This window comes from Lytechinus variegatus, chromosome 3, assembly GCF_018143015.1.
Source record: "Lytechinus variegatus isolate NC3 chromosome 3, Lvar_3.0, whole genome shotgun sequence".
NCBI lineage: Eukaryota > Metazoa > Echinodermata > Echinoidea > Temnopleuroida > Toxopneustidae > Lytechinus > Lytechinus variegatus.
In genome coordinates this window covers 8,059,679-8,082,619 of record NC_054742.1, presented here as the reverse complement: position 1 = coordinate 8,082,619, position 22,941 = coordinate 8,059,679, and the positions used below count along the sequence as shown (strand labels likewise).

Genomic DNA, 22,941 nt, shown 5'->3' with positions numbered 1-22,941 from the left:
GGAGACTAGAATAGGGAAAACAACAAGGATATGAATTGAACATTATGTAAAAAAAATCAGTTGTACCAGGGTCCATTATGAGAGACTTCCACATTCTTTCACCTGATGTAGTGAAAGACCCTTTTTACATCTGAAAAATTGCTGGCCCAGGGCCTGCCTCGGGTAGGAAAGAAAAGGAAATAGATGTGCATGTAAACACATCACACCAATCTCTGGCTTCCTTTTAGCAAACCTACCCAAGACTACTTCCAGTTGTAGTCTTGGCAGGACTCGTGCCACAGATTGGTAGATGTAAACCTACCTCGAACTAGCCTTTTGACAAGGCCTCGCGACTTGGCTCTATTCGTTGTCAAGCAGAAGACTAGCGACAGACAGAGAATTGGCGATACCTGAGTGAGCGCGAGAACGAGAAACTTTAGTCGTGAGGGTTGTGAGGCTTTTTGGATTCAGTGAAGACGTGAATATATTGAGCATGCCGAAGCGCCAATCTGCACTGTAGATGTCTATGATGTCATGGGACTGAGTTTGTTCACTTCTGTTGCATAGGGTCATACAAGTTTCACTGATGCGAGCAATATGCTCGCCGATTGGCCACTATCTCTCGGGTAGTGATTCGCATTTGGAAACAATGGTTATTAAGAAAATAAGAAAATTCAAATCAGATTCTTAAAGGCCCTTTGAACTCGAAATCCTTGCATTCACTCAGCTTTTTTTGCAAATGGCTTTTTTCTAGTCGGTAGCAGGGCTGCCAACATTTGATAATTATTTAGAGTAAGATATTACGAGAAGCGAAGCACGAGAGAGCAAAGCGAACGAAGTCCAACCAAGCGAAGCGATGGAGGGGACGTACCCCCCCCCCACGGCCCACGGTTTGGACCTTATATTTCAAGGTGCAATTGTATGATCAGGGCTCCGTAACACAAAGGTTTGCGATAAATAGCAAATATGAAAGAACTACACTGATTGGTTCCTGGTCAGCATTTGAAAGCAAATGAGCATGTAACATTGATCTTCATTGGCCAGTCAATTTTTGCTAATCTTTGTGTTACGGAGCCCTGGTTTATACTTTATAAAATATATAGTCTATCCAAAGGCATTATGAAGAGCCTCTTTACATTTAAATAAAATGATAAACATAGAATACCTACATGTACTTGCTGAAATGCCAACAATGACTGGATGTAGGTACTCCTCAGGGCAGATGATGGGAAGATGCAACAAGAAACTGAAGAAAGCATCTTAATATAGAATTTCTTGTACCAAGCCTCCTCTGGGCCGCTGGGCTAGACCTAGGTCCTAGCTAGGTGTACGAGGCGCTACGTACAATAGCACCTTTGGCTCAAACATTAGGTGGTTTCAAACCACCTCGATCATAAGAATCCCTGTTAAGTTCCGAGAAGTTTTTTAGGCTAAAAAATACCCATTAATTATTTTGCATTCACACCGCCCTGAAACATACCTTTCGGGATAAGTTCCTGAAGTTACGAGCATGCGCAGTAAGGTCTGATATGCAAGCGAGGCACGAGATTTAAAATCACTAGCTCAGTAGCCACCCAGCATGCTGGGCCAAAATTCCCGTAAATTGCTTTCACATTGCCAAAATACCTGTGACCTTGGAAAAATTCCCACGAAAGTTCTCGTAATTTCGCCAAGTACCTACTAATTAGTTTTTTTTATCTTTCGGGGAAATTACGAGTAGTTTGCTTTCACATTACCAAAATACCTGGAACTGCCGAACTTCTAGGCAGTCTGAAACCACTTATTTTTCACTCTCAAAACTCACTTTAAATCCCTGTCATCCTAGGTGCAAAGTTATAGTAAGTAATATTACTGTTTAAACAATAGTAGTGTAGAATAATTTACGAACCATGAAATCTTTGCTGTTCTCGATAATTCTTGTCTGGTCTCTTGACACTGTACTGTAGCCTGAGCTCAATTTGAATTTCGAAATGTGTTGATGTACGTCGACCATGTACGTACATCTGTCCAGGCCAGTCCACGCCTCTGCTAGCTCGATGCTATGGACAAGTAGTTATAGGGAAGGGGGTACGTAGGCCTATGCAGTTGGCTTAAAAATTGCCGCCAAAGTCATCATATCACTATAGGAATATAAGGAAATTAAACACACGCTTGAAATGAGATGAAAGGCTTTCCACAAAAGGTAAGAAAACTTACACAAGTCTTTCGGCGCTTCCAGGATTCTTACATGTATGTTGATCTCCTTTCTATCAAATTTTTCATTCTTATTTAATTATTTCAGATTCGTGAGTTAGAAATTTAATTATCAGCATGAGAAATGAGTGAAATTTGTGTGTCTCATGCTCAATGTGTGAGTGTTGGCAGCCCTGCAGTTAGGTATAGTGGTGTGAATGTTAGAAAGAAGAGAATTAGGATTATGAAGTGTAGCTACATGTACTATATACATTTGAGGCCAAAAGTTTACATACACCAATGGAATTTAGTGAAATTTGTTCGCTTTCCAAACATTGCAACATTTACTATATCTTCAGAAATATGAATACTACCATGACGAATTAGGTATCAAATCGAAGAGCATTTTAAGCTCTTTCACATTATTGGGATGCCATTTGGATTATACTATATTTCAGGTGGAATTTTTTTTGAATAAAAAAGTGATATTCGTGCAAAATGTATTCTATTGTTTGCTATTATATTTTCAAACATCGTTTCATAGAAATATAAAATGTCAAATTTATGATATAATGCTTTTTATCATGATATATGTCACCACTGAACAAAAAATGTTTGTGTTGACAAGTAAGTAGCACAAATATGAAATGTTTTTGTCAAGTTTTTATTCTCAATTTGTATAAAATATGTAGATTTTGGGAAAAAATTGACACCTAAATATTTTTCAGCACCTGATGACAAAGCAATGTGATGAAAGGGCATGCCATACTCATTTGTTTGATATCAAATTCGTCATGATAGGACAACTATTTTATAAGATACAGTAAATTTTATGATGTTTGGCAAGTGTCAACTTTTCTTTGAATTTCCTGGGTGTATGTAAACTTCTGGCCTCAACTGTATATAACACAGGCAAAAAATTATTTTTTTAATTATCCGTGGCTACTTTTCGCAGCAAACTGCCTAAATCTGTGACATTGGATAAGATTTAACATTATGATGAATGGGGATTCCAAGTCTCTTCTTTTTAGCATGTCAGGAGCTAAATCGCCCCAGCTCCTGAATAATATTTTTCCCCTGAGATAACCGTAGTCAAAATTTAAGTAAGAGTCTGTGCCTTCAGACTAACCGTAAGGGGTGAGGAGTTGAAACTGACTTCGTTATTGATTTAAATTTCTGTGATCAATTTGGGGAATGAATGTGCTGTGATATAAACAGGTACATTTACAGACCTGGGGGATGTTTCACAAGTAAAGATTGAAGTGTGACTTAAGTTGCACTGAAATGCTGATGCATACATGATATGAAATGCCCGATCTTATTGTTAGATACACAGTAGTGCGCGGCCTCATGACACGATCTGACCAATGCGGTCAAGCCTTTTTGTACTCAACTCAGTATTTAAGTGCAACTCTAAGTCATACTTAAATCTTTGTGAAACACCCCCAGGTCCATTTGCAAAGCTAAGGTTTCAAACGGACTTGGCTTGGCCTAGGTTCAGTGATTTTTCAGACGTAACATGGGTCATACATAAAGTCCTATCAACCATGTTCTGTAGAATTAGAAGAAAAATGAGATGCATCATTTGCCTTCTATTAAAGCACATTGTTAACATTAGAAGCAACTGTCTAATGATTTATTGTGATGATAACATTGGCTCACCTCTCATGGTATTTGATACACCCATCATGTATTTTACAACTTTGCTATACTTTACTACCTGGTAATGTAATCCATATGATGTAATCAATCATTTTCATGTGTAACTGACTGCACTCTAATGTGATGTTTTTCCTACTCCCTAATATTTTCTAAAATTGATAAAGAAATGCATATTTAAAAAAATTGATCAGTGTAGACATGATGAAATTGATTTGAGTATACCAAGACCAGTGGAATTTGTGTTTCCATGTTTTTTACATACCTGGCATACAAGGTCAGCTTTGAGTAGAGGATGATGGGATTGGACTAGTGTTTTGCCGAGTCATCGGAGCGCACTTCTCTTAATTATCTCACCGTTGTAGATGCTTGCAGGCGATCCAAACAGGCATTTCGATAAATAATAACGGTTCTATGATGTGTGCACCAAGGGAGGCTTAAAGGGGATGCAAGGCAGATTACAGTCATTTATCTACTGTCAGTATCTTTAATAGGTGTCATGTGTAAACTCAACGTTAGATTACATTTAATATTTGGCATTTTCTCTTATATTTGTATACAAAGTTCTGTTATTAAACAGAGAATGAGATATAAAAAAAAAATGAGGTAAATGAAGTTATTCACAAAAATAAAATTGTTGCTATTGTGCTGTTTTAATCATTATAATGATATGAATAGTGGTCAGTGTATTTTTTTTTTTTTTACTTCTTTTTAATGCGTATTTTGTAGGTTCTGCCGTAGACATATATGTAGGTACTGCAAATTTTTTGTTAAAAACAAACTCATACTCAATGCATTCTCTGTGCATTCTTGTACTTATCATTTACTTGGTGGCATTCATTATATGAGTAGGCCTACATTTAGTTGAGAGTGATGCTATGCATTTTGAGTGGTGGCAAGTACTGGGCCCATCTAAAAAATTATCATGTTAACATACATGTAACTCTCTAGACATTCTTCCATCCATCCAGTTAGAGGTAAAAAGAAGTAGTTGCAGCAAACAATTATTTCATGAGAAAGTCTTGAATCAAGGTTAATTGTCACCATATTGTCTACATTAATGTAAACTTATCTTTGTAATATTGTAAAATTTTAGCTCAGACCTGATAATTCTTTATTGATCACTAACTAACAAAGAAAAGCATGTGGGATAGTGTATTAATGATACTTTGAAAAATACCTGACATTTGATGGAATTCTGTGCTTATTTTGCGCATTTATTTGCAGGGTACTCCTTTTTTTAGAGCCATTTCGCACACATTTATATACAAGTAAACACTAGGGTGGTAATTTTATTGGATTCTGTTCAAATTCATTTTGAGATCATTACCACAACTGGTATTTATCTTTAAAGGACAAGTCCACCCCAACAAAAAAATTATTTGAATCAAAAGAGAAAAATCCAACAAGCATAACACTGAAAATTTCATCAAAATCGAATGTAAAATAAGAAAGTTATAACAGTTTTAAGATTGCTTAATTTCACAAAACATTTACATGCACATCCCGGTCGGTATGCAAATTAGGAGACTGGTGATGTCATCCACTCACTATTTCTTTTGTATTTTATTATATGAAATATTCTAATTTTCTTATTGTCAAGTGAAACAGTGATTAATTCCTCCTTATACATGTGGAATTAGCATTGTTAAATACTTATGGTTCAGTCGAGTTGGTCCCTTTGGTCAAATTTGTAAAAAATCAAATGTTGTATAATTCAATTTCAAACAATAAAAAACAAAAGAAATAGTGAGTGATGGACATCATAGACTGACTCATTTGCATTTCATCGAGTTGTGCATATCACTGTTTTGTGAAAAATAAGCGAAACTTTAAAATTCCATAGCTTTCTTATCTTACATCCAATTTTGATGAAATTTTCAATGTTATGCTAGTTTGATTTTTCTCTATTTATTGAAATCAACATTTTGCTTGGGTGAACATGACCTTTAAATCAAGGTTTTGATGGTATGCAATAAGGTAAAGTTTCTGTAGTATTTATGAAATTGGGCCCTGGCAATGTACTTGATGAATTACAGCAGTATTACAGCAGGGCTCCACACTAACCCATTTTTTATACTGGTCCAACCTATTCATGTCGGACCAGTAGATACCCAGTTTTTCAAATTTTTACTGGTCCGAACCTAAAATCTACTGGTCCCAAAAAGTAAAGAAAACATTAAAAAAAGGCGCAAGTTTATTTTTCTAGCCTTTCATGACCCCCCCCCCCCCCCGTAAAACGAAGGAATGAAGGACAAAAAGAAAGCAAGACAGAAACGAAGAGAGTAAGACAGAAAGAAAGAAGGAAAGTCAGAAAGAAAGAAAGGATGGAAGGAAAGCAGGAAGGAAGGAAAGAAGTAAGAAAAGGAAGGAAGGAAAGAAGGAAGGAAAGTAAGAAAGAAAGAATGGAAGGAAGGAAAGTAAGAAAGAAAGGATGGAAGGAAGGAAGGAAGGAGGGAGGAAGGAGGGAGGAAGGAAGGGAGGAAAGAAGGAAGGAAAGTAAGAAAGGATGGAAGGAAAGAAGGAAGGAAAGGAGGAAGGAAGGAAGGAAAGAAGGAAGGAAGGAAAGAAGGAAGGAAAGTAAGAAAGAAAGGATGGAAGGAAGGAAAGTAAGAAAGGATGGAAGGAGGGAGGAAGGAAGGGAGGAAAGAAGGAAGGAAAGTAAGAAAGGATGGAAGGAAGGAAAGGAGGGAGGAAGGAAGGAAGGAAGGAAGGAAAGAAAGAAGGAAGGAAAGAAAGAAGGAAGGAAAGTCAGAAAGAAACGATGGAAGGTAGGAAGAAAAGAAGGAAGAAAGGATGGAAGGAAGGAAAGAAGGAAGGAAAGTAAGAAAGAAAGAAAGGATGGAAGGAAGAAGGGAGGAAAGAAGGAAGGAAAGTAAGAAAGAAAGGATGGAAGGAAGGAAAGAAGGGATGAAAGGAGGAAGGAAGGAAGGAAAGAAGGAAGGAAGGAAAGAAGGAAGGAAAGAAGGAAGGAAAGGAAGGAAATAAGGAAGGAAAGAAGGAAGGAAGGAAAGAAAGGATGGAAGGAAGGAGGAAGGAAGGGAGGAAAGAAGGAAGGAAAGTAAGAAAGAAAGGATGTAAGGAAAGAAGGAATGAAAGAAGGAAGGAAAGAAGGGAGGAAAGGAGGAAGGAAAGAAGGAAGGAAAGAAGGAAGGAAGGAAGGAAAGAAATAGAGAAAAAATTAAAAGAAAGATTGAAAAGAAAGAAGGAAAGAAAACAGGAAGAAAACAGAGGAAGAAAGCTAAAACTATTATCATAAATAATTTGTTTCTTTTTTGGCTCAATTAAAATAGCTACGAAAGAAAGTCAGAAACCAAGTGTATCAACACACACATAAATGCATATGTGGGGCTAATATGTATTCAGACGATACCACCCGAGACCCGATCTGTTTGAACCAAACAGAAGTGAAAATTTACCCTTTTACTGCTTACAGATGACAGAGTTACTCCAATTTTTAGGAAATATGGACATTATAAGAGCCTTTCATGAGTATGAACCGTGAATTTTGACAGTTCTGTGAGAGATTTCTGCCAGAGTTTAGCCAGGCTTCGTTCTGCGGCCAGTGGAGAATTCACCATGTGGATTGTGTGGCTGACTACATGTACACTGTATGCATGCTGTATAGTACTCTAGTAACACGTGCGATTCATTCTGTGTGTATTCTGTGTGTGAATTGCAGAATTTAACGGGGGGAAATGGTTTGCTGTGAATTTGACCATTTCTGGAAAAGTTATTGGCCCAACAATGGTTTTTATTACTGGTCATGTCGGACCCTTAAATCTTGCTATTTTTGGAAAAATTACTGGCCCGACAATGATATTTTTTACTGGTCATGTCGGACCAGTAAATCTTCCAATTTCTGAAAATCTACTGGCCCAACAGTGATTTTTACCGGTCTGGGACCGTCGGACCGCCGCTAGTGTCGAGCCCTGATTACAGTATTATAATGAACATAGTATAAAGAGAGGGAGAGAGAGAGAGAAGAAAAGGTCTCGTGGACTCCCATTCACCGCTCTGGTGCATTGGTAGTGATAGGTTGCTTGTGTTCAGTCAGCGAAGTCAATGTAATTATAGCTCTTTTATTGGATGTGTTTTATGATAAGGGAATGCTTTTGGCTGGTATATTGGATATCGATGAAAGGGCAGACTTTAGGCTTCTCGCCTTGCATAATTCTGTTTGTCAATCTGTAATGCACAATATTAATATACATCCTTTTACTGCTGTATTCATACATAAGCCTATATTCCATTCTTTATATCATTGCAGTTTGACTTTTTAAATATACATGTAATTAAGTGTTTTATTGATCTTGTGATCAACATAATAACAAACAACTTAAAACAAACACTAAAACTAATTACAAGACAATGCATAGCGATAACATAATAATAGTATAATAGTAATAATAATACAGTAGTTTGAAAATTACTTTCACTGGTTCTTGAATGATTTTGTCACTTGTAAGAATAGATAGATCTGTAAAAAATACCCAATATTGGGTAGTTACTGTTACATTACTCAATTTTCATTTTTAAAATATACAAATATATATTGAATTCAATGCTTGAATTTTATGGAAATTAAACATTGAGTTGAGTTTTATTATCTAAATATTGATCTGATTTTACTTTATTACGTACATGTAGCTCCAACATAATTATTTTTACTGTCATGCAATGTTTAAAAAAGAGTATGCTTTTGATAGTTGATATACAATAGAGCAAAATACAAAGGGAGAGAAGGGAAAACATCCTGATTATAAAGCACACACAAACAACAACAAAAAATACCCCTTTTTGTGTAATGGTTGTTTAATTGTGTGTACTATTAGCATTTTTACAAAAACTAATAAAGGAATATTTATGCCTTTTCTCACTAATTAAATAAATGATAAAAATAATGAAAAATCAATTTTCATCAAACCAAAGTGAGATCCAGTTCTACAAGTGACCAACTTTCTAGGTCAGTGTTCATTTGATGATCTAGTGATAAAGGGGAGGGGGTCTATGGTATTAATTTTATTTTTCATACCAATTTTGGGTCTTTTTTCTTTCTTTTTTTTCTTTCAAAATAGATGATGGAGCAGAACTTCAAGAAGCCCTTTTAAAGTTGTCTGGACAGAAAACAGTTCCTAATGTTTATATCAAAGGAACTCATATAGGTGGATGTGATGATACATTTGCAGCTAAATCAAATGGAAAAATAAATCACCTTCTAAATGTAAACTCATATGATTATGATCTCATTGTGATTGGTGGGGGTTCCGGAGGCCTTGCTGCTTCTAAGGTACTAAAAAAATATATTATTTTTTTTATTATCATAAAGTTATATTTAAGATATATTATTTTGTCATTAATATGCATTAGATTTATATAGTTTTGTGTCATATTGTAATTTTTTGGGAAAGAAATTGCTATATATATCTTTCAATTAATCAATATTTCATATGGCATACTAACAGTTGATATCATGTAGCTATGATTGATGTACAGAAAAGTAAATGTTTTGTAGGTGGGGAGAAAAAAATGATTTCAATTTGAGTATGGAAAGTGTATGAATAATTATGGTTTTAAGTGTTTTTTCTATGTTCCATTTAATCTGACAATGAATTTAGATTCTGAAAAATAAAGATTTTGGATATTTCAAATTTGATTGAAAAAAATTAAAGAAAATCCAGGCCTGAGCCATTATGTTTATTTTGAAGAACATTTAAACACTATTAATAAACAGGCATTTACTTTTTTAAAGAACAAACACAAACAAAAAAAAACCTTGGCTTCATCAAAAATTGCAGAAAGTTCTCACATTTTGCATCTTTAATCCATGAAATGGCGATCAATTTTCCACATTTCCTTGACCTTAACTTAAGTTTTATTCAATTGGAAACTATCAAGAAAATGAAGAATATCCCTTTCTTTCTTGACCATGAAACCTCGTTTTCAGTTGATGTCACACTGGATCAACTAACATGTGTGGGACTAAAATGTGAAAAATCTGGCAAAGCAATAGTCATTTCATAAAAAGACCTAAACTTACAATTTATGCTGATGGATAAGACAAGGATAAGTCTCTGAATCATTGATATCAAACTTATGCATTTTTGGGGTCCTTTTCTCGACTGGAAAATAATGTTGTAACACTAGAAAAACAATCGAGATGGAATCATGATGAGGCAAGTCATTGAACTTCTGCTTTACCCATAATGCATGCATTACAAAACCATTTTGAAGGTGATACAATTTTTTTCAAGTCGAGAAAATAAGTTTGATATCAATAATTCAATGACTTCTTCTTGGCTTATGCATTGGCACAAAATGTAAGTTTTGGTCTATTTTGGAATGGCGACAATTGTTATGCCCAAGTTTTTCATGCTGTAACCCCACATGTATCTACATTCATGTTAGTTAATCTTGTGTGACATCAACTGAAAGAAGGGGATATTCTACATTTTATTGATAGTTTCCAACTAAAAATATCTTATTTCAAAGAAATGTGGAAAATTGATGGCTGCATCATGGATTTAAAGATGTGAAATGTGAAATTTCATCAACTTTTGGTGAAGTTTAAAAAAATCCAACTAATCCATTCAATGGGTTGTCTAAATAGGAAGAGTTTATTCTTTTAACAGTAATTTTGACTCAGTCCAAGAAAGTCAATCATTTGAATAATATTATTCAAATATTATCTTTTCATGTGTTGTATTGTGACAGGAAGCAGCTGTACTGGGCAAGAAAGTAGCTGTTTGTGACTTTGTGAAACCGACCCCAAAGGGAACAACATGGGGTGAGTATCACATGTAGAAGAAAAGTAGCCAATTTGTAGGGAAAAAATTGAGTTAGGATAATTTTTTTTTTACTGGAGAAAAAGAGATAAAGAAAAGAAGGAAATGTGAAAATGATAAGTGAAGATTTCTCAGCATACCTTAATCTAATTCTGTTCAATAAATATTTACCATAATCCCTAACCAATTTGGTAAGTGTTTCTTCTGCATTGAATACATAATTAGACATCAAACAAAGTTTTTCTGGAGGTTGATTGCCATTATGGGTTGAAATAATATTTAAAAAAAAAGATCTCGATTAAGTTAGCATACAAAGTCAAATGTGAACTTAGCTACAAGAATTTACTCATACCCCTGTACCAACATTGGTGTCATGATGGACTGCAGTAAATCAACCTGTAAATATACACAACAAAAAAAGTAAGTCCCCCCTTAATCAAACATCAATAGTTTCCGATCCAATGCGAGTTTTTAGGATATTTTTACATGAGCGTGTAGGTAATTTTGTAAGCTACCCTCTGAGTAAATGTTGTGGACTTATTTTGCGTCATGCTTCAGTGAGCACCGTCAGAAGGCAAAAATGTCACTTTTCAAAAGTCACAAGCCAGATATCATGACTTTGATTCCATTTTACTGGAAGTAATTCCACATTCTTATCATTAAAAATAGTCAGAAGGCTTGTAAAATGTACTTTCTAAAGTACGATACAATACACAGTATCTTCAACAATATTCATCGTTTCACGGTTCAATGAACATTTATTAAAAACAAAATATGATTTTCAAATATAGGCAAGTATTGTTTCATATTGGTAACTGAAAAAGATCTTTTCTCAACTTTATCGTTATGTTCGCGACCATTTGACATGCTTCAATGATTCAAAAGCGTTTAATTTAAACATTCACGCTTGAATGAACATGTGGAATGTGATGCTCTCTGTTTTACGTTTTTTTGAAAAAAATGCAATTTGTAACTATGGATATCTGTTAAAAACCTCCTTGCATAGTTCATCTGATTTGATTTTATGAAAATCCTGATGTTTAATGCATCAGTGAGCACACAATATTCGAAAATTATGCAAATGAGAAGAAAGTTCAAAGCCTTGGCCCCACTCTGTGCCGTGTCGAATGGTTATTTTGGTGTGCGCGCATTTTGGATAGTGTTACTCTGAAGCCATGTGCGAAGTTTCATGAAATAACTGTTGTCAGAAGTAGCAAAAACCGTCCATGAAACAAACCCTCATTTCATATTTGTGAAAATTTTGACTTCTCTCATAGACTTGTGTACATTATGGGTGCATATGTTTAAGAATAAGTAACCCCTCATTCAATATGGTGGAACTTTTTTTCAAGGCTGTCTTTAGCAATGTCATTTGGCAGTAATGTTTATCAACCTATGGGCAGAATTCTGTGAAAAAAAGAAATCGATATTCATGGATGAGTGAGCACGCATCAAAGTGAAAAAAAAATGGTATTTTCAATGTCACAGACCCATTTTAAAGTGCAATGAAGTGAATATTGAGGGCAAATTTGGTTTCAAATGTTTTTGTTTTATCATCCATCATTTCTATCACCACACACTTTCCGAACTTAATACATTTTCATGGTTGAGTGAGCACATTCGAAAACTTAGGAATGAATACTCTGTATACGGCATAAATGTAGTCTTTTCGTAACAATTTCTCATGATCAGTTTAATGTATGGGCAAATAAGTGGTGGACCCAGAATTTTAAAATGGGGGAGGGGCCTATAATCCCGGGAGCCACCAACATTTTCAAATTTTAACATGATCTAACAAGTTGTAAAGGATACTACCATAACCCCAATACAGGGGCCGTGGAACGGTTTTCAAAGTGGGGGGGGGAGCTTACCCAAAAGTGGGAGGGTGGGGGCTGACCATGCAAAAAATCACTATCATATGGTCATTTTTTACATTTTTGTACATGCTTTTAGAAAAAAAAGTGGGAGGGCTGAACCCCCTCCCCCCGCTTCCGCAGCCCTTGCAATACAATGTGCCCACTCAACCATGAACATACGATATCAAAATTGTGTGTGTGTGGCTAAATGATGGATGGTAAACCAGTATAACACCATAAAATTCACCTAAAAAACAACTTTTGTCCAACATTGTTTTTGCACAATCTGATACACGACTCTTGTGACTTTCAAAGTGGTCATTTTTAATTCAGTCTTTAATTACTCATGCATGACTCAACCGATCAATCTCATATTTTTCCAGGAGTTGCCTAATGAGTGTAGAAAACCACCTACGAAATATCATATCTCAAAATAGTTCCGTTCAAAAGTTACAGCAATTTGATTTAGGGGGGACTATACATTAAACAAATATCCAGTCTCCACAGTAGTCATCTGTTTTTGTACCTCGATGCCATCGGCATTTGTAAGATATTTATAAAGTAGATAGGGACAGTGATTTTCCGCGATCGTGGAAAACGGACGGAATTTACGGAAATGGCCTTTTGAAACGGAAAGTGGCATTCAAACGGAAAATCATGGAAAACATATTTTTCCTCAAAATACACAGAACAGCAACATAAATTACTCCAAAATCTCAGCAAAATACAAATATTAAATGGCCACAAAACCTCACAAAACACGATCTCACTTCACCACAATCACGTCAAATTCAACACATCGTGACTGCTCTTCATTCCTTCACACCCGATCGTACCCCTCGCCCCGGTCCTTCCCGGCAGCTCTGGCAGGGTACGGTCGATCGGCCGTATCGAAATCATTCACATGTAGGTCCTGTTTTGCTGCCCTCTACGTTTGAAAATGTACAGCACGATCTTGAAATCCAAAATGGCGGATAGAATGAAATCGTTGACTGCTCGAAACGATGTCCAACCTCCCCCCCCCCCAATTATCTATAAAAGTTCATTCAACAGTGAAATAATGCTAGAAATGTGAAAGGTGAGGATGTATTCATGTTAGATATGTGTGTCAAAATATTTTTTGTGCACGCATAGGTCCAATTAGAGCAGATTCTACTGCGTTGTTTGTACAGTGGAAGATCCAAATTTTGACCAGCGCGAGCGTTAACGTGTGTTATTGCTACTGGATGGGTAAACGGAATTGTTATTTTTCCGTGTTTACAAAGTCTATGGGGAAACAGAATTTCCGTTTTCTGACATGCCGAAACAGAATTTAAGATTTTCTGAAATGGAAAAGGCAATTTTTTGACACGGAAAAGCACTGTAGACAGAAGCAGAGAGCAAAAGCACAACACTCATACACTAAGTAATATGACCGCAAATACTACAGCAATTAAAACAAAAATAACTTGACTATCTGGAGTGTAAATGATTTCCTTTGTTTCACACAGTGATAGTAAACCAGTCCAATATTAAATTAAATTAAATTTTCATTGGTTACAGTTTGCGCATTTACACAAGTTCAAAAGTCAAGCAGACTGCTCAACCTTGGTCAGAATACATGTAATAAAAGACATATTGTGTCTTCAGATATTAAGCATACACTGTAGCACTTAACGTGTGTTTATGCTTCAATTGCTTTCCAGCATCGTTTCAGAATGCTGATCACAAACATGGTTCTGGCGGTGCTGTTTATGCTTTATTTTTCAGTGGTGAAATCGCGATCTGCAGCTGGCTTCGCATCATAATTTTCGTTGAGCAGGAAAGTGAGGTCAAAAAGACATGTTTTTGTTTATATACTACTGGGGATTCTAGCTCAGTGATGTCTCCTCATTGTAACTTATGTTCCGCTTTTTTTTAATCCCTCAACATTCATTGTGAAAACAAATTAGAGGAATAGTGATAAGTACACATGCAAATGTACATCATTGTCATTATTGCCCGGGGGGGGGGGGCACTAGACCAAAAAAGTGGTAGGGGTGTGCCGCGGGCGAGACAAAAAACGGGGGCCTTGGAGCGGGCTTATTGTAAAAAGGAGGGTCCTTGGAACGGGCTTCTGAACTACAATTTTGTGAAAACGGGGGTCCTTGGAACGGATCGCCAGCGTGTGAGTACGTGCGTATGCACCCCTATGGAACGGGCATGCGTGCATGATGCAGCGAGCGCGGCCTCCACCGGGTGCGCTCAGGCAGAGACGATGGTCGGACAACGCTCAGCGGCCGTTTTTCACAAAAATTGCAGCAGATCAATGCAACCGGAACGACGTAACGAAAAATATGCGAAGCTTTGGAGCGGATTTCTTTTTTCTCGATAAGAACAAAATGCTATGCCTTGGAGCAGCTTTCTTTGATTTTTTTTCTCAATAAGACAAATATGCTATCTATGCCTTGGAACGGAAATTTGGGTGTAAAAATGGGGGTCCCCTCCGCGGCACATACCCACTATGCATTATATACTGAGTACCCCCCCCCCCCGGCATTATTGCAACCAGGGAGTTGAGAGATAATTCCATGAACCATGGGACTGTTTTGTCAGCGCATTTTCATCTCACCAGAAGCATGTACCAGATGATGTCATTAAAACATGTTTACAGTCGTGGTCCTGTTTATCCTTCCCCAGGAACCCTGATTCTGGTCAAACGATGTTTTGAAACACACCTTTTTGTAAGTTTACGATTAGCATTCTGAAACGACATTTAAATCAAAACAAGCATGGACACAATGGTGTTTTGGACTAATTTCGTACACTGTATGAAAGCACTGATTCTGGCCTGAAAAGTGTAAGCATAAACACACACTTAGTTGAATGTACAATGTAGTGTGACAATCAGAACAACCTCAGTAGGTATGGTGTAGTTTGTTAACCCCTTCCTTCAATATTTTCTTCATTTATTTTGAAACTGCTTGTCTGATCTATCTTGTTTTTTTCTTTGTATAGTATGTGCCATATGTATCAAATTCTTTTTGTTTTGGTATGTACGTCATATTCCTTTCGAGCAGGTAACCTGGGCTAAGTGTCCTGATTTTTTTACCTTTAATTAAAAGATTTAAAAAAAAATACATCTCTCATAGCTTGCTGCATCATGCTTCTACACGGCACAGGAAAAGTAGCTTGGAAATCTGAGAGTTGGAGGCAGAAGAGTCATTGGGGGGATCGTGGTGTAGTGATTGTGACTCGTCTTTCAATGAGATGATAGTGGGTTCAATTCCCAGCCATGGTTTGTTTTCCTTCAAGAAATTTACCCAAAAAATAGTGCTGCAGTCAATTCTGGTGAGGTGAATGGGTACCTGGCAGGAAGAAATTTATTTCTGGGTAAATAATAACATTGCTTTGTATCAGGTAAAAAATGCTTTGTAAATCCAGCTATTGGTATTCTGTTGCTTTGGGTCTTTAATTTTCTTTTATGTATTTTATATTTCAGTTTTCATTGTCTTTATCTGTTGCTCTTTCCATTTCACAAAACAATTAGAATTGCAAAAAGATTTTTTATCTCAACTTTGCTCTTTACAGGTCTGAGATAGATATGTTGAATTTGATATATTGTTCCCTTTGTCTTTTTTCCTGTTCATATTTCAGGACTTGGTGGCACATGTGTTAATGTGGGTTGCATTCCCAAGAAATTAATGCACCAAGCAGCTATTTTAGGTAAGTCATAAATTTAACTTCAGCTATATTTTTTTGTGTTGAAAATACATGAAACAAGTTATTTCTTCAATATTATGCAGTTGATGAAAAGGGGCATGTCTTAGTCTTGATCTACCCCCCCCCCAAAAAAAAAAATCAGAATTTGAAAATGAATATGATTACACAGAAGCGTTTTATCATTTCAATCTTTTCCTTGTTTATAGAATGAAAGTGGGATTTGTTTTATCTTCCTGGATTGAGCCTGTTGAATTTTTCAGGAAATCCTTTTTCCTTGGTTTCTGAGTTAATGAAACCCAATCTTACATAAATTGAAATTTTATATCAGAGCTGCCAAGTAGTACTGAAAAGTGAGAAGAATACTGATAGTTTCATGTAAAGTATTGATTTCTAAAGTTTCAGTTGTATGTGTGGTCCTATGATATTTTTTGAAAAATACTGATTTCCTCACCGAAATACTGATTTTCAGCTTCAAAAATACTGAAATATTCCTTTTCAGGTTGGCAGCTTTGTTATATTGATATTCATGTATTGCTTTTTTTTGTAAAATCACATAATTTAGGTCAACAACAAACTTGTGTCAGTTGCCACATTGCAGACTTAAATCTCGAATTACTTCCCTCTTAAACTACGTATTTTTGTTATATTATTTTTCATGTATCTTTGAAAATTAATTACACATTCATATCTTGGTATCCTAAGATCTTGTACTATTTGATATTCTTTGGGAAAGTTGTTCATTCAACTGAATATGATATTTGTAATTACTTTGTATTATTTGCAAGAGTATGGGCTTTTGATGAAAAAACCCTTTGTGTTAAATTATCAATTCATTGTTTGTTTTTAAAGTATGACCAGTATTCAGTCTTTCTATAGTGTTTGATGTCTCTTACTTATTTATTTTAGGTGAATCATTACAAGATTCAAGACATTATGGCTGGGAAACTCCTGAAAGTGGTTGGTATTAACATCTTAATATATGCTTCATGGTAGTGTTAATTTTCCTTTTTATAGTTGATATTAATAACAAGAACTTTATCATTTCAAAGACACCCAATATTCTTTTTTTTTTTTATATATTTTCCAAATTTTATTGATTTTCAAGATTTTTTTTGTAACACTACAAAAACAACAATCATACAGGAATTACATAATTGTATAACATTAAAAAAACAATAATCAAATATGAATCACTGTAACAATTACCAAAAAACAAAAAAAAACAAAACAAGCAAACAGACCTGATGTAAAAGCTAAAATATCAGTCTCTGGTGGCTTGGATTGTCTCATTATCAAAATATAATTATGGATAATTAAAATAAATTCTCAATAGGGGACCATTTTCTATAGTGCGTGTTTTCTTTGTGGTTTTGTTTAGCAATTACCAATTCTATATGTCTAATTTTGCAAATGAACGCTTCAAAACCTATGAAACTTACTACTAAATTCCTGCATTTCTGAATATAAATATATCTCTTCAATAAGATAATTAAGTGATTCAGTAATATTTTATGTGGTCCCTTCCAATCCTTTATGAATCCAAACATCATTCTTTTCCTAGATAGATCCTCATATCTGACAGATAGCTTCCAACCAATTTTATCAACAAAAGTACGTCTTAAATCTTCAGCAACCTTACACTCATAAAAAAGATGTAAAGGAGTTTCAACAGAGGTCTCGCACAATGTGCAAAGTTCTGTCTGAACTTGCTTCATTTTAAATAGTCTCTCATTGGTGTATAGAATATTATGCAAAATTTTAAACTGGAAGACTCTCATTTTAACTTCTATTGTGCATTTAAATGGGAGTAGATACATTTGTGGCCATTCTTCCTCCTCTATCCCATATTTAATGGAAAATAGCAGCTCGCAGACAGGTCTATGTGTTAATTTACTCACTAAATCAACATAAATATTTCTAGTTTTTAGTTTTTGGATTTCTACTGTCAAAAGGACGAACTGATCATGTTCATAATCTATTTTCTCCAAGAACATTTGTATCAATAATTGATTGAATGAACTTCCCCATTTCTTCCTGACTAGTGATACTATTGCCAAATATATCATGTAATATTTATGTGGTACTCCTCTTGCTTTCCAAAGATTAAATTGCACTATGTTTCCACATAGATCAAAAAGTTGATATACATAACATAGACCTGCCTCATGAAAGGCCTTACAGTAAACTGATTTATTATCGATAAGAATATATTGATTGTTCCAAACAATTTGACTAAGTACACTTGCTTGGTTTTCTTGATCATCAACAAATTGATTATACTCCTTTGTCTTGGACCATGCTAACAACAAGTTATGATAAAATATGGGAATTCCAAGAGAATTCAACTGGCTCACAGAATAATTACTCATAAAAATCAATTTTCCACCAAATCGTTTACAATAATGGTCAAAGAACAATTTCCAATGATGATCTGATTCTGTATAGTATCTCTGAATCCACTTAACCAGCTGTGTCTCTATCATGCATTTTAGTTTCGGGAATTTAAGACCACCTTCGGTATAATCTGCAATCATTGTTTGTTTGTATTGTTTGTATTTATTTCCATATAAAAAGATAAAATATATACATGATCTATTTAACATAACATACAGATGGAGGATGGCCCATTTCAGCGGTATCAATAAGATACCACTGTTCTTCCATGGGGTCCTTAAAACATAAATACATGCATATAAAACAAATATACAAAATATACACAAAACTTAATCGAATGCATGAAAAGAATGAAAAATCACTACCCACCCCCCCCCCCCAAAAAAAAAAGAAAGAAAAGAAAATGCAACAACAGGCAAATCATTACGGAAAATTGAGATACAATTGAATATTTGATTTAAATGACTGTATCGTTGAACTAGACGATAAATGAATTGGTAATTTGCATTTGTTGCCCGTGATATCTTATCTGGACCTTTCCACATAAACTGAAACATCAACTTTTCAACCTCCTTAACAAAATCATCTGGTATTTCAATATTGGAAACTATATACATAATCTTAGACATAACAAATGTTTTCAACAGTTGAATTTTTCCTAATAAAGTTAACCCCCCGATTCTTCCATCTTAAGAAAGTACATTTTATTTCATCCAGTCTCTTATCAAAGTTCAGTTTCCTGACTATTTCCTGATCATATGAGAAATGAATGCCTAAAACTCTTATGCTTTCGTCTGCCCAGTGTATATCATTTGTTTTTTCTCCATTGTGCCTATCCTTCCCAATCCATATTCCTTCCGTTTTTGTTTTATTCAAATAAAGACCTGATATGATTGAGAATTCTTCAAAAACTTTGAAAACCATCTTCATTGATTGTACATTCCTACAAAAACAAGTTATGTCGTCAGCATATGCTGTATACTTTATTTGTTTTCCACCAAGTTCAAAAGCCTGAATATTATCATTATTATTAAGTCTTGTAAGAACAACTTCCAAGCTCAGTATAAACAGTAAAGGAGCCAGAGGATCACCTTGTCTGACTCCTCTAGACACTGGAAAATATCCAGTGGTAAATCCATTCACCAAAACGCAACTACTTATATTAGTGTGCAATGTTCTAACCCATTGTATGAAGGATGGTCCAAAATTGAACACTTCTAAGCAATTTAGCATGAACCTGTGGCTTATTGAATCAAATGCTTTTGTCAGATCAAGGGCTAGCATAATACCTCTCAGATTCTCCTCCTCCTCAGTATATTGTAAAAGGTCTGATATTAATCTTATTCCTTCTCCTATGTATCTGCCTTTGATAAAGGCAGTTTGTTGACTATCTACTAACTTTCCTATCACCTTAGCAACTCTCTTCGCCAAGCATTTAGAAAGTATTTTAACATCTACATTTAAAAGAGTTATGGGACGCCAATTACTCAGTGTGTGTTTATCTCTACCAGGCTTAGGGATGAGTTTAATTGTACCTTGTCTTTGTGACACAGACATTACACTATTTTCATATGCAAAATTGAAAGAATCAATAATTTCTTTTGATATCAAAGGCCAAAACATCTCATAAAATTCCACAGTTAACCCATCGTTCCCAGGAGTTTTATTTCTAGCCATTTTTAACAATTCTGCCCTAGCTTCAGAGCAAGTGATGTTTCCTTCACATGACTTTCTTTCTTCATCTGTGAGTTGCTTGATGTTACTCTGACTTATGTAATCTTTACTCACCTCATCTTCCACCTTATCTTTGTTCTCAAACAAAGTTTTATATGAATTCTTAATGAAATCCTGTAATTCAGACTGTTTATCAATACGTCCCACATCTGAAATCAAAACATCAATATTACAATTTGCTGCTTGACCTTTTTCCAATGACAAAAAATATTTAGTACTCTTTTCCCCTTTCTCGTACCATGTACACCTTGACCTCAAAATTGCCCCATCTGCAAAATAGTCATATATTTTAAACAACTCCTGTTCTATCTCCCTTTTCTTTTTCATTAATTCTTCATCTATATCTTCTGCTGCCATCATGTCATCTATTTTCAATTCTTTTTCAAAATCCTTTCTTTTCTCCTCCCTTTCACATTTCTTCTTCTTAGAAAATGGTACAGTAAATTCTCTAATTTTAAACTTTAACCAATCCCATAGTCCTCCTTTATCATTACTATCTGTAAACTCATCAATCCATTCTGAGTATTTATTAGTTAAAGCATTAACATACTCCACATCATTCAATAGACTATTGTTAAATTTCCAGTAGGACGGACCAGATTTTTTTGTTTTAATTTTCATGTGTAAACTAACATGATCATGATCAGACAAAACGCACGGTATAATATCATTTTCACTAATTGTATTCTGTAATGATTCATGGATCAACCAAAAATCCAATCTAGATTGCACCATTGGGTTATACCTTCTCCAAGTAAATCCTTTTTTGCAAGGGTTTCTGATTCTCCATACATCAACCAGACCAAAATATATTTTCATGTTTTCTATAAGATTCACAGAGTGCTTCCAAATGCTTTTCATTGAGCCACCTGCCCTGTCCAGATCAAGGTTTTGAATTAAATTAAAGTCCCCACCAATTATAAGAATTTCCCCATATTCAACATTATCTTGTATGGTCAATTCTACCTTCTTAAAAAATTCAACCTGATCTGTCTCATTATTTGGTGCATATATGTTGCATATCACATAAACTTTCTTCTGAATTACAACTTTAACCAATAAAAATCGTCCCATTATATCTTTAATGGAGTCTAACACTTTAAAATCAGGTGTCTTTCTTAATATAATGCATACTCCTCTGCTCTTAGAAGTACCATGACTGAAAATGATATCAGATCTAACTTGATTTCTCCATAATGATTCTTCCTTTTCTACAGAATGAGTTTCCTGTAAAAGGATAATATCTTTGTTCTGTTTAAGTATATAATTATAATAACGTTTCCTTGCTTTAAAGTCCCCCAGTCCGTTAACATTATGTGTCATCAACTTCAAGTCCATAGTTGAGATATGAATTACTTAAAAGTACCACCATCATATGATCAGGTTCAACATATATTAAACAATCAGGTTCAACAAACAAAAAACACAGAAAACAAATCATAACGAAGGCTAGTTCTTCTGTATGCCTTAGGGAGATCAAGGTGGCGCTCTACATCGTGGTCTTTCCTTTTCTCCTTTGAGTGCTTTTTCCACATATTCACCTATAAAAGGTCACTCTTGGAATCAGTTCATGAAAAATACTTTTTTTAAGAATAAAAGTTTAAGCTCTTGTCATTATCCTAATCTAAGTATTCCTTTTTTACTTTTCTTCTTGTTTTTAAGTAGATGAGGTAAGTCCAACTCTATAACATTATTCATGTTTTTGTGTTTTTTATTTTAATGTTTCCGGCATTTTGATGTGGAATGATAACATTTTCTTTCCTTTGACGTTTTGAGTTATTTCATCTTGTATTCTCTCTCCTTCCCGTCTTTTCCTTCTTTGTAGAAGATGCGAGCAGGATACTTGAAGTACACCACTCTCCTTGTATTTTCCTCTTTCAGCTTCTTCTTGATGTGAATCAGCTTCTTCCGTTGTTCACGAATTTCCTTGGGCAACATTTCATCCACGTAAATAGGATGCTTTCCATTGTGCTCAAAGGGTTTCTCCTTCAAGAAGCGACGTGCATTTACCAGGATCATGTTTTTGGTCGAGTACCGATTAAAAGCTGCAATAATTGGCCTTGGTCGAGGTGATGAGGTGCTTCCGCTGCGATGTGCTCTTTCGATGATTACTTCAGCTTCAATCTGCAAATGCGACTTGGCAAATGACTGGATCAAATTTTCACAATTCTTGTTCTCAGCACCCTCTGGAAATCCTTGGAACACAAGTGTGTTTCTCATTCCCCTGGCGGATAGGTCAGTCATACGTTCGCGCAACTTCTCATTCTCCTTTTCTTGTGCATGCAATTTCTCTTTGATTGAACCAATGTCAAACTCAATCCCTTCTTGTTTTTCCTTTACTTCTTCTATCTCTCTCTTATTGTTATCAATTTGAGTAAGGGATAAGTCTAATCTTGCCACTATGTCGTTGAACTTTGAGTTCATTTGATCCATTCTGTCAAGAAGCTTTGCTAGTATATCTTCTGTGGTAGAACTTGCCTGCACCTTTTGATCTCCATTGATCTTTCGCTTCTTCTCTGCCCGAGGTTCGTCTTCGTCTTTTTCCTTCTCCTTTCCCCCAGCAGCTTGCGGGAGCGAGTCCTGGCCCGCTTCGCCGATTCCAGTAAGCACTGACTGCCGAGTGAGATTTTCAAGTGGCATATCCGAGTTTTCATCGATATCCATCTCTGTTCTGTCTGAAA

At 35.3% G+C, this 22,941-nt stretch overlaps 2 protein-coding genes across 2 annotated transcripts in view; one reads left to right on the top strand and one right to left on the bottom strand.

Annotated features, from left to right (window-relative positions):
- Positions 1-22,941, top strand: part of LOC121410138 (thioredoxin reductase 1, cytoplasmic-like) — a 57,179-nt gene that overhangs the window by 22,874 nt on the left and 11,364 nt on the right. The window contains exons 3-6 of the mRNA XM_041602025.1: positions 8,889-9,100; positions 10,525-10,597; positions 16,067-16,135; positions 17,039-17,089. Of these exons, the coding sequence (XP_041457959.1) occupies positions 8,889-9,100; positions 10,525-10,597; positions 16,067-16,135; positions 17,039-17,089 (405 nt within the window). The remainder of the gene's footprint in view (positions 1-8,888; positions 9,101-10,524; positions 10,598-16,066; positions 16,136-17,038; positions 17,090-22,941) is intronic.
- Positions 21,093-22,725, bottom strand: LOC121410139. The gene has a single exon (XM_041602026.1). It carries the CDS (start codon positions 22,691-22,693, stop codon positions 22,037-22,039), a length of 657 nt encoding a protein of 218 aa, XP_041457960.1. The 5' UTR covers positions 22,694-22,725; the 3' UTR covers positions 21,093-22,036.